This window comes from Mustelus asterias, chromosome 3 (genome assembly GCF_964213995.1).
Source record: "Mustelus asterias chromosome 3, sMusAst1.hap1.1, whole genome shotgun sequence".
Classification (NCBI taxonomy): domain Eukaryota; kingdom Metazoa; phylum Chordata; class Chondrichthyes; order Carcharhiniformes; family Triakidae; genus Mustelus; species Mustelus asterias.
The window spans coordinates 9,637,606-9,650,626 of NC_135803.1; the positions used below are offsets into that span (position 1 = coordinate 9,637,606).

General features: G+C 38.6%; 1 protein-coding gene across 2 annotated transcripts in view; it reads left to right on the forward strand.

Moving 5' to 3' along the window:
* The window catches only part of prkci (protein kinase C, iota), a 107,854-nt gene extending 96,090 nt beyond the window's left edge, over window positions 1-11,764 (forward strand). For both annotated transcript variants that reach the window (XM_078204700.1, XM_078204701.1), the window contains one exon: window positions 978-11,764. In XM_078204700.1, the coding sequence (XP_078060826.1) occupies window positions 978-1,065 (88 nt within the window). In that variant the 3' untranslated portion in view covers window positions 1,066-11,764. The remainder of the gene's footprint in view (window positions 1-977) is intronic.
* The last annotated feature ends 1,257 nt before the right edge of the window (window positions 11,765-13,021 follow it).

Below are 13,021 nucleotides of genomic sequence, written 5' to 3' on the forward strand. Positions count from 1 at the left end.
GAAATTATTGCTGAGTCTGCTTGCAGTGCAAGCCTTTAGGCGGTGCATTTCACATTATCAAAAAAAAACTTTTTATTTCCCCCTACTGTTTTTGGCAGTTATCTTAAATCTGCATCCTCTGGTGACCTTCCTGCTAGTGGAAATAGTTTTGTCCATTCTTATTTAAATGCATTAAAATTTGACCCCTCTCCTGATCTTCCTCATCTAAGGAGAATAATCCCAACTTCTGAACGCCCTAAATATTTAAATACTGGTAGTATTCTGGTAAATCTGGTGGTTAATATCAAGATTTATACCTTTATTCATAAAGCCAAGGATCGCAACTTTATTTTTAATGAACAGCTCCGTCGACTTGTTTTTCTATATGCAAAGAATTGTGGTGTAAAATTTGATAAATGCAAAATTTTCTTTCATAAATCCCTGGTGATGGTTTCTGACTCTTGTAAGATTATGTTTAGAGCAAACGATCTGTTGTGTCTCAAACGGTTTTCACTGCAATGCAGCTTTTTGTGCACAATTGCAGTACTCAATCAGCAATTTCAACTACAGGTAGGATATGTTGTAGGCTGTCATACTGCAACAAAATCACCTGCTTTAGTTTCATTCTTGACCTTTTAGACCTAGGTTTCCCTTGCGTCTCTCCATGCCATGAGCTATTTACCTAACTGAAAGTACAGTCAGACACCCGGCTGCCAAGTCTCTGTTATTGCTCTATTGTACTGAATTGCAAGAATTTGTGTATCCACTCATTTTCCTCCATCTGAGTATCTAGAATTACTTTCTCTAAGGCAGCTTAGCAACAATTATATATTACAGTTAAGAAATTGTACGGGGCTCCCCCTTCCCCTCCCTCCATTCCCACTGTTGTGTTGTTTAGGATTATGTGAAGTGGATGGCCTGATCTGATGTGTCGTTGTTACTCTTGTTATACCTTCCATGTTCCCAAATTATTGTTCTTTTTTGTTTTGTTTCCTTAGTGATGCTGTAAAGAAGATTGACCAATCAGAATTTGAAGGCTTTGAATATATCAATCCCCTTCTGATGTCAGCTGAGGAATGCGTCTGAGCAGCTGGAATCTGTGCACTGTGCCTAGTGCCTCCAACCTTGCATGTGAAAGAGCTAAAAACAATGAATGCCTTGCTTTAGTAGCAGAAGCCTTTTCTCTGTACATCTAATGGTTTGAAAATGCTCATCCCAACTCTAATCCAGCAAATGGCCAATGAGTACTTGTGTATTTCTATTCCAGTATAACTATAGGTTGCAGGTTAATTGCCTGAGTTCTCAGCCACAGCAGCTGAGGTGTTACCTTTTTCCCCCTGATATTTCCTGCTGACTATTAACTTGATGGACAGGATAGTTTATGTCAGGGAGCAAGTGCTATCTTAACTTGCCTAAGAAATGACTGCTTGTTGTCCTTTCCATTGGGAGGTTGGGTGGAAATTTAACTTTATTCTCTTGGTGTTATGGCAATCCCTATGTGCACGACTTACTCCCCCAAGATTTCTCTACCAGCCTGCGGCTTGTAGTATTGCTCAGGGAAATGGCAGCTGATGGCTTTGACAAAAAAATGCTTTTGCTGGTAAAACATTGCCCTTATGTACTGGGAAGGTGTGTCAAAGGTTATGGAAGGAAAAACATTTCAAACATTGCTTCCAGCTACTTGCATAGTACCAGCAGGATCATGTACAGAAGCTGAGTTTTGTAGAAAAACGGACAGCATTTATTTCATTTGACTATTAGTTTTTTTTAAGTTATCAGAAGTTGTTTTGGGACCACATAAATGATAATTACAAAAAAGTGCACAAACATACTGTGACTATACTTTTGTCTGCACTGATGTGAAAGGTGTCTTTTTTTATATAAATGTATATATAAGCAGGTAAAGTTTTATCCTGCACCACATTGTGTCGATTGAGGCTTTCAGTCCTGCCAGTATAGTCCACTGGAGCTAAGGGGTTATGCAGAGCAGGGAGTGATCTGCCACATATTGTCACTGTTATACTTCATACATAAATTACTAAAATGATTTTCTGTCTCCTGCTATTTGTAGTGTTTGCAGCTGATGCCAAGGAAGCAGAACAAGGTTTTCCTAGGAATTGCTCAGATACTTGGAAATGAAAGATGCATTCATAGCCTTCTTCCTCCCACTTCCCCTGGAAAAAGAACCACATTTCAATACATGAGTAAAAATCAATAGCATTCACCAAAATATTGTGCTACAGACCTGACACTACATAAAGTTTGTTTCTTGCCCCATGAGAGATTCAAACTTAAGTCATTTCATGTGAAGAAGCAGAAGCAAAACTAGGTACAGATTCCTGGGCAAATATATTTTAATATTCATCAACTTCACTCTTGACATTTCCCATCTTCCCAAATTCTTCTGTTTTGTGACAGCTCGGAAGGATCACCCATTGTCCCTTGTAAAGGAAATTGTTACCATTACTTTGGTAAATTGCAATTGCACTTAAATATCAAAGGGACATAACCTGCTAAGTTGAATTTATTTTGGTGATCTCTTCTACAGCTAATCGAACAGATTTTACATATTTGTGTTGTTACGACTTCCTGTCCCTCTTTTTCCCCATCCATATTAGTTTACTGAATATAGCTTCGATTATGTGTTAGAAATTGTGAGAAGTGTAACATTGCCAGATATGGGCTGCAATTCTACCTGGTCATAACCTTAGTTTCTTTAGTGTTCCTGCCTTGTCCACACCTACATAAAGTTCAGATTTTAGTAGTTGCATTCAATACTTAGCATATGGTTACTGAGTTCCTTACCTCTGAAAGAGATTTTATTCTACCGAGTGTGACACAATCCTAAACGTTGCAAAAAGAAATGACCATAGCCCTACCAACATCACTTGTTTTGTTTTAAGACTGCTGTATACAGCCCAGCTAAAATGAGACATTCTGTGTGTGTCTTTCCTTATTTAGAGCCCTTTGTTTAAAATAACTGAGTAAGTTAAATTTGTTTTTTTTAATTACTTGGGATTCAGGAAATGTTCAAGATGTTTTGGGGTTGCATTCAACAATTCCGACCATTGTTCTGTGAGAGTAGAAAACCAGTGCCATTACTTATGACTGAAAGAGAATATTTTTTGTTACATTCAGAGTCATTGGTTTACATTTAATGAACAGGTCAAATTCAGCTGCATTTTAGGATTTTGGTATATTTAGACTATTTTGTTTTGCAATATCATCCTTTTTTTGTGATGACAAAATGGGCTTACTGATTGCTCAAATGTTCTCCTGCAATGATTAATGTCAATGGGAAGAGTGATGTATTTAATATTTAACTTCCCATTCTGGGCATCTATCAATTTAAAGCACGTAACTGCTGTTGGGAAATCTGCGAAATACCAGTAAATGTACCATTAGCATTGCGGTGTAGTTCAAGATGATACACATCCTCTTCAAATCCGTCACGCATTTGGAAGACTTAGTAAAGAGATGATATCCCCTTCTTGTTTAATGGTATTTTCTGCTTTTTGAGCACTGTCGTAACACAGTCAGTACTTTCTGTATATTTAGACAGATGAATGTAACAGTTGGTTGCCATTATGACTTGCATCATTGTTGAAGTTTATTGTTGTCAAACTGCATGCTGGATAGTACACAGTTGCTGGAGCAAGATTATATTTTTCCAAACTCTTGACTCCCTTCCCACTCCCAATCATTCTTTTTCAACTCAAGGCTTGCTGGGGAATATAAACTGGGTGCCAGGAGTTCTATGGTATCTTGGCAAAGTCTGTATTCTTCATGTGGATGATGGTGAGTGTTGATGGGTTCAAATATGAATTGTAGGGAGCAGTGACCAGTCATTGCTGTGGTGAAAGCATCCATGCTTAACATACCAAGAGAGTGAAATAGGGCCTCTTTAAGCTTTATTCATTCAGAGTGCTGAAATGCAGAAGGCCCAACCCATCAGGATGAGCATTGTTAATGATTCAGAAATACTCATTGCAGAATTTAATTTGGAAACTGTATGTCATTTCTTCATAAAGTACCAGTGAACTAGTCATACAACTCGATGGTTATTTGGAACGTGCCTAGTTGTGGACTGTGTAGCAAAAGTATTGAACTATTGGCCAATTTACAGGAGAATCAATGCGTGCATATAGTTTAAAGTAACTTTTTGGTTTTTGTAGGAGACTATTCTTGATTGTGTCCAATTGCCGAGAGAGAGAGAGGGAGTTTGGTGGTCGAAAGATTCATTAAGATTTTGATTTATTATTGTCACATGTATTAACATACAGTGAAAAGTATTGTTTTGTGCATGCTATACAGACAAAGCATACCGTTCATAGCGAAGGAAACAAGAGCATGCAGGATGTAGTGTTACAGCCATAGATAGGGTGTAGAGAAAGATCAATTAATGCAAGGTAAGTCCATCCAGAAGTCTGACAGCAGCCGGGAAGAAGCTGTTCTTGAATCGGTTGGTACGTGACCTCAGACTTTTGTATCTTTGTCCCGACGGAAGAAGGTGGAAGAGAGAATGTCGAGGTACTTGGGTCCTTAATTATGCTGGCTGCTTTGCTGAGGCAACGGGAAGTGTAGACAGAGTCAATGGATGGGAGGCTGGTTTGCGTGATGGATTGAAAGCTTCACATACAGAATGATTCGTAAACCAAATAGTGCAGGTGTAAAATGCTATGTGGCCACCCAAGTGTTTAATTGCTCTGTAGTAATTTATTTTAAATTGTTCTTGTTCCCTGTCCCTCAAAGAACCTTTAATGTTTTAACTTTATGGAGATGAAAAATTAGTTTATGATGAGTGTTACTGGTTACTGGTCATTCAAGCACTTTTCCCTTTTAAAGGGGTAAGTAATGTTGTTTCCACTGACTGGCCTAAATAGTCCAAGAAATCTGCTGTAGGAAAAGTATCAACATGACCTAATAGACCACACCTGAAATGGTACCCATGATCCTATATTGTTTGGGAATATCTTCAAATAAGTTTTTTGAAATAAAAACAAAAATACTGGAAGTGTTCAGCACTGTGGCTATAGAGGTTTGTAGGCTGTTAAAGACCCAACTGGGTTGGTGTTCAACAGCCCCTACTTGTATTAATTTTTTCTCCTGTCTAACTCATTTTCATTCAGGTCCTTTTATCATTTAAAAGAGTTAGAGGAGAAAGAGAGCAACTTCCCAATATTTGTCATAGTACTAATTCGTGCGCCCTTAACAGGCAGCATACTTACTATGACGTTTCTCTTGTCTCTTTTTCACCAAGTTGCAATTCACCTATAAACCAACCCCTGATGGCAGTAGCCTCCAAGTCAATTAAAAGTAGTAAATTGGTGGTTTGAGGTGTTCCACAGTCATATTGCACCCTCAATGTTGTTGCTGGTTGAAATTGTCAGTGAAACTTGGAACCAGGATTTTGAGGACTTGACAGTTAAACACTAGCTTTTCATTCATATACATGGTTAGTGCTTTAAAAATTGATTGAATATTGGTTTATTTTAAACTAGAGGTCAAGTACAGCTATGTTTCTGGGATTTCTGATTGTTACATGTACCCTTTTCCCATTATTGTCCCGTTCATTGCTCTTATGTAATTTTTGTAATTTAATTTGTCTTAACCCCAATGTTTGTGGCTCTTTTGATTTATTAGATCTCAAGCACCAAGTTTTCAGTTAAGCAGAAGATTCTGCTGTTATCTTTCTGATTCGTAACTATTTAGCAACAACTACTGATTGCTCTTTTTATATTGCTAGTGTGCAAGAATATTAATTTAGTTTTATCCTGTCATATGTATATGCTGCATGACTGCCTTTCAAGTACAATGTAGACTAATATAGTTTGTCTACTGTAGGATCCAATACTAAGGACTGGGTCAGTTAAGTACCCTAATTACAATTATATACTGACATCAAGTTAAGTGGGAATCTATCTTTTGTCAATTTGTGAATGGTTATAGGTATTTAATTTCTTAATATGCGTGGTTTCTTTCATTAGGTAGTATCTCTTGCTGTTCTGCTTACATGGTATATTAAGTGTTTGCCCTTTAAATTGGAGTGTATCATCTCACTTCTAAGCTTGCTTTGTACTGCATGAAGTCACAATTTTGTTATCTGTCCCAGGATAAAAAATCAGCCCTGGCTTGCATTTCTCTCTCTTCCCTGATGTTTATCTTAATGGGTTATCTTTCCCTTGGACCAAAAAAATTCACTTTGTGCCAGCCCTAATGTAAGCTCTGATATGGTAGCATTCCATTACAGCAAGAGACCAAGATTTACAGAATTCATTTTCTCATATAGGTGTGATTTGCATGTCATTTTGATGAGGGAGAAGTGAGTGTTGTGTTAGTTTGGTTATATCTAATATCCACACTTCACTGATCATTCAGTGATCCAACATATTGTGCTTTTATGAAATAATCAGATATTGAGTTCAGGTGAATCCCTCTATTAACCCATGCTCTGGTCCTACTATTTCTGTTGTGGCAATTCCTTGGAAGAAGGAGCTACCTGATAAATGTAGGATAGAGATTTCTGCTGCTCACAGCTTATAACAGTCATAAATATGCACACAAATGAACGTCTAGGTTTTTGACATTACCAGTGAACAGTAAAAATCTCCTCACGGAGTGATTTGAAAGAGAGTCATTGAAATTTTGGTTTTTAGTTTGAAGTTAAGATAGTAGTTTTCTCGAGCATAAATGATCTCTACATTTGTGCGGGAGCTGAGGGAGCTTCCACAGCAATATCATATCCCTGATGAGTTGGCAAATCTCTGCATTCCGTGTTAGCTTGTTAACCATACTGTCTGAATAATTTTACTGAAAAACACCTCCAATCCATTTCCATAATCACATTCCTCTGAATGTAAAGTAATGAATTCAGGCCTGAAGACTCTGCAATCTCGGATTTCAGAAACAGGCTCATATCTCTGGAAATATCCCCCCAGTATTTGTGTGTGTGTGTGTGTTTGTGCCTGAGCAGAGTCTTGTGTACTGGAGCACTGCAGTGAAGACCTGGAATCTATCCAAGGAGTTGGCTGAAGGATGATCCAACAGGCTAATATTAATAGCTGAAGAGATCAATTGTAAATAGTGAAAATTAATTCTTGTCAGTATCAGACCACTGTAAAAAGATTGAGATTCGATTCCTGTGCATGGGGCTAGTGAATGATTTGCTCTATGCTCTGCAAAAGCTACACTGTTAATATTGACTTGATCAGGAGTGTGTCCAGAATATTGAGCTATGGCCTCTGCCTTAGTCCTGGTATATTATAAATGGGATTGTGGTTTGTAGTAGTGTTGAATAGAATTGAGGGGATGGAGAATATCCCGATGAAGATCCATTTGATTATGATGATGCATTATTTTCAGAATTAACACATCTAAACTATTTTTACTAGTTTTTATATGGTAATCCATTTAAATGCTGTGCTGTAAGTTTTAAGTGAAATTAGGAATGAGAACGGGACACTCTGACAAGCTCCAACCCTTCAATAGCTCAGTTGGTTGGACAGCTCGTTAATGAAGCAGAGTAATGCCAACAGTGGGTTCCTGCACTGGCTGAGGTTAATCGTGAATTTCAACCTTGTCCCTCACGTCGGGTGTGGTGATCCTCAGATTAAATCGCCATCAGTCAACTCCTCTCATGGTCATCTGAGACAATGGTGACTTTACCGTAACACTTATGTAATTGCCCTTGAATTACAGAAATAGGTTTGCTTGGCAGATGAGTGGATCAATATTTCCTTTGAGTGGAGCAGTACTTTTTATCATTTTTTGTCCATTTTCATTATTTTGTCTGCCTGATTTTGGGGTTAAGTAACAATCTGGATTTCCCTTACCCTATATTAAATATCTTATATATTCTGAACTGAGTAACTCCTTGTTGCTGCAGGAGTTTTCTCAAAGCAAAGGAGATTTAATGAGTCTCAGTCCATTCTTGATTCAATGTGCATGTGCCAAAATGCAACAAAAGTAGTAAAAGAGATCATGTGTTGTGTTTTTTTATTCGATTTGGAGGAATAGTTAAGCTTTTTGTTTACCATTTTTTAATGGTAAACAAGTAAATAATAGGGGACCATAATTAGCCAATTTTATACATTTCACAATCAAGAATTTAACGTCTTCATAATGAGGCTTTTTAGTCTGGAGCATATTCAGCTGGGTAGTGATGATTTCCATGTTAAACAGACCACAGTCATAGCCTGGTATGTTTTTATTTTTTTTAAAGGGGAGGTTTAATGTAGGTGGGATTTGGAATCTACCTCAAGTTTACATAGACCTTTTGGTCATTTCCTGCAATTCCTCCCTGTCAGCAAACAACAGCCCATAAAGGCACAAGTTGTCTCAAGTTGGCATCATCGCACTAGGCCTAAGGTTATTAAACCGGGGCGGCACGGTAGCACAGTGGTTAGCACTGCTGCTTCACAGCTCCAGGGTCCTGGGTTCGGTTCCCGGCTCGGGTCACTGTCTGTGTGGAGTTTGCACATTCTCCTCATGTCTGCGTGGGTTTCCTCCGGGTGCTCCGGTTTCCTCCCACAGTCCAAAGATGTGCGGGTTAGGTTGATTGGCCAGGTTAAAAATTGCCCCTTAGAGTCCTGAGATGCGTAGGTTAGAGGGATTGGTGGGTAAATATGAGGGGGTAGGGCCCGAGTGGGATTGTGGTCGGTGCAGACTCGATGGGCCGAATGGCCTCCTTCTGCACTGTAGGGTTTCTATGATTTCTATGTTTCAAAAGTGAATACTGTATTGGCAACCATGTGTAGTGTGATCAGACAGTGAGTGCTGACAGGCTATTTGGTCGTGACAAGTATCACCACTCAGTTTGACCTTTGCTCTCACATGACTTCTACACACTGTACTATCCAGCAGGTTTCTAAGATTGTGCTCGAGAGCCCTAGCTGGTCTTCCTTGCTCCCTCCCCAAGCTCAAGACCCCACCCCACTGATACCCTGTTTGAGATAATAGGCTTCAGGGAGTAAATCTGGGATATCTTTGTTGTGTGGTTCAATACTGCAATAGAATTTACTAACTGCAGGGAGATTCTTGCCTCTTATCAACAAGTAAAGAACAGGAATAAACCATATGGCCCATGAGTGTGCTCTGCATTTGATATGATTATAACTGATTGCCTCAACTCCACTTCTATGCCTACTCTCCAAATACCTTGATTCCTTGAGACATCAAATATCTGTGTATCTCAGCCGTGAATATATTCAATGATGGAGCATTCACAAACTTCTTTGGTAGCAATTTCCAACGATACACAACCCTTTGAAGAGATTTCTCAGTCATCTCCATCTTAAGTGATTGACACCTTGACCTGAGGCTGTACCATCATGTTCTAGATTCTCCAGTCAGGGGAAATAACCTCTCATATCAATCTTACTTCAGAATCCTGTATTTTTCTTCTTAATCTGAAGAGTATAAGCCCAATTTATTCAGCTCCTCATCTTGCTTGACCCAGCAAAATGAGGGACTGTCTCACCAATTGCAGTTGAACAGGAAATCATTCTTCTGGTGTCTTTGTATCTTTGGATATGTCTTTATTAAGCATTAACCAAATTTAATGGTGCTGGGGACAGGTTAACTCTTAAGGAGAGTAAAAAGGATTTCACATCAGAGCAATCCAATCCATATTTGCATTTAAAGTGAAAGTCGATGCCTAACCATGTCATTCTGACATTGGTGTATGTTGTGTGAGGTCAGAGCTGGGGGAATATGATCTATAACTTGCCCGTGGTGTTGTCTTTTATGAGCTGTCAGATCAGTCCCCTTTCTAATGCAAGCTTACAGCTGGGGCAAGTCATTTGGCACATGTGGTATCTCTTGAATTTGTACGCTTTAACTAGAGTTTTCCAATTCTGCTCTCGCAAGTCTGTAATTTTCCACTCAGTGAATTGAATCACTGGCTGGCTAGCTAGTGCAAAATGAAATATCTCAGTCACCTTCTATGATGCAATCCAATATCCCAAAAACTCAATTTTGCATGGCAAATTCACAAGGTGACAATAATACCCAGATCAAAACAATAATTATCTCTTTTGCTACCCATAACATGTGTTTGTGCATGATATATTCTCCATGTATACTCATGGCAGCCTGCACTTCAGATCCAAGAACTATTGTGCGATAAACAAGGAACTAATAAGTCTGGAAATGAAGTGAAAAAGACAACTGCATTTTCCATATATGTAAGTGAAGCTTTACTCTCAAGGTTGAGGGATGTCCCTGTCAATTAACTTGCCACTGAATCTCATAAAAATGCAGTAGCATTTTGTGAAATAATGTTTTCTATTATATTCAGGCTGTACTAACCTCAGACTCCTACACAAGGATCTCTGAGGAATCTTCAGAAAATATTCAATGTCCTGATTTTGGAACTATAGGATACTTGCATTGTGGTTCCCAAACTCAGTTACTTATGGTGGCTGTCGGCAATGTGCATTTCAGTAATTGGTCTTAAGTCCTTACTGGTGTTCTAGCCATTAAGTTGGACCATAAGACGGAGGAGCAGAAGTAGTTCATTTGGCCCGTTGATCTGACTAATCTGATATAATCCTCAACTCCACTTTCCTGCCTTATCCCCATAACTCTTGATTCCCTTACTGATTAAAAATCTGTCTATCTCAGCCTTGAACATACTTAACCCAGCCTCTAAAGTCCTTTGCTGTAGAGAGTTCCACAGATTCGCTGTTTGACCTTTCCACCTCGTTATTAATACAGCTTTTTAAAAAACTCAATTTGAACAAGGGAAGAGTAGTGTCAATTTGGGAGTGACATTTGAAGTCTTGATGTGGGAATTTGAACTCCAGGTTTGTGCAAGGAAACTATCAGAATGTAAGTCTTTAAAGAGATTGCACTAATTTGTGACTTTACACGACAGCTCTGTAGTGGATATGTGTAAAATGAGCAATAATTTGTGTTGTAGGGTAAAGTAACTGGAGTTGCTGAGTCAGAACTATAACTCTTTAAGCATGAATTAAGTTTTCATATTGTAACTGCACCTTGGGTTTTTGAGTTCGGGTTCTCTTAAGTGCGGTTGTCTTAACCTGTTCATGAACCCTTTCTATTCGGCTCTTAAGGTAATAAAGCACAAGTGAATCCTTAAGTTTTGCTTTTGAGCAAACTTATGTAAAATAAATATTGTCACCCTCAGCTCCTGTAAATTTGGTGTTTTTATATGTTCAGCGTGTAAAGGATAGCAGAAGGGCTGTGGTCCCTGGGATTAGTTTTCAGGGAACTATACTACTGTAAGTATTTTCAGTTAAACCAATGTTCTTTATTTTGTATAGCCCTCCTGTGGGCCTTGGAGTCCATCCTCATGATTTAATTACATCAGTTTGAATTTTTCTTTATGTTTGAGCATGCATGTGGAGCAGGTGGTGCAAATGCTGAAATAAGACTAGTCCAAAATAGTGTACTTTTCTTGCACATTTTCTAGCTTTCACTTTGGAACTTGAAATTTTAATTTTTTAAGTTGGGCTGAAGCCACAACACATTTGTGCTTTGTACTTTATATATTCACTGGGTTAAAAACCTTTTCAAAACTACTGCATTGACTGCTGAATTGGTGCAAAACGTGTCATAGATTGATGCAACATGCTGCGTATATTAACACGAAATGCCAAATACTGTCATTTACATTCCTGAATGTGGGAGAACATTCTGTGGGATTTTTTTTAAAATAAAGATTTGGGAAAGATACAATATAAAAAAAAGTGTCCTATTGTGTATTGAACGTCAAGTGAATTCTTCACTTTTTTTCTGTCAGTCAGTCAATAAACATATAAGTCTTAAGGAAAGGAGAAAATCACTGCCAACTTCCTTCTGGAAAGTACTTAAATGAGAATGTTGGGTGAGAATGGGAAAATACAAGAAGCATCCTTTTGAAACTGCTTGTAGAACAGTATGTGTTTAATCTAGTAGTGCCTAGATAAACTTTGCCTGTTCATCTATCCTGAGTTTAAATAATGCAATTTCTCCAGTTACTGGAAGAATGTCTAAATGCTCAACATTTGTCCATAAAGATGGAAAGAACTTGTGTTTGCATAGCATCTTTCACAACCTCAATGTCCCCTAGTGCTCAACATCCATTGGAATACTTTCCTCCGGGTGCTCCATTTGCCTCCCACAGTCTAAAGATGTTCAGGTGAGGTGAATTGGACATGCTGAATTGACCCTTAGTGTCAGGGTGATTAGCAGGTTAAATACATGGGGTTACGGGGATAGGGCCTGGTTGGGATTGACTTGATGGGCCGATTGGCCTCCTGCACTGTAGGCATTGGAATTTGATTTGATTTATTATTGTCACATGTATTAGTATACAGTGAAAAGTATTCTATTCTATAAGTGTTGTTGCTATTGCAATGAAGGAAATGCTCAATTTATGCACAGCACATTCCACAGATAGCAGTGTGATAATGATCAGATTATCAGTTTTAGTGATCTTGGTTGAAAGATTTTCATTGTCCAGGACAACTGTTCTGCTGTTCGCAAAGGTATTATGGGATCTTTGATATCCTTGAGATCGTCAGACGGGGTTTCAGTATAGTGCCTCATCAAAAATGAAGCATTATGGCAACAATGACTAATCTAGGGACCCTGTCTAGCTAAACCATGCCTGGAAGCCCAGGGACTTGAGTTATATTTGTGTTTATGTATTTTTTACGCTATTATCCAGTTTGAGTCTGTGCATTTGAATGTTTGAAAAGGGCTGTTCCTAGCCCAGCTGCCTGATTGCCAGCTAAACCTTAAATCTGAACTAAATATTTGTGCACGTGCTCCCTGGTCTCTTTGCTCTTGTACCACCTTTAAAATTGTGCCATTTATTTTCTTTGCAGTTCCTTGTTTGTCTTTTTAAAAATGCATCACTTCACACTTCTCTGTTAAATTGCATCTGCCATGTTACTGCCCATTTCACAGTCTTACTTTTAAAAATTCTTTCATGGGATGTGGGCAAGGCCAGCATTTGTTGCCGATTCCTAATTGCCCCTGAGCTGTGTGAACTGAACTAAGTTATTTTAGAGGACAGTTAAGAGTCAACCGCACC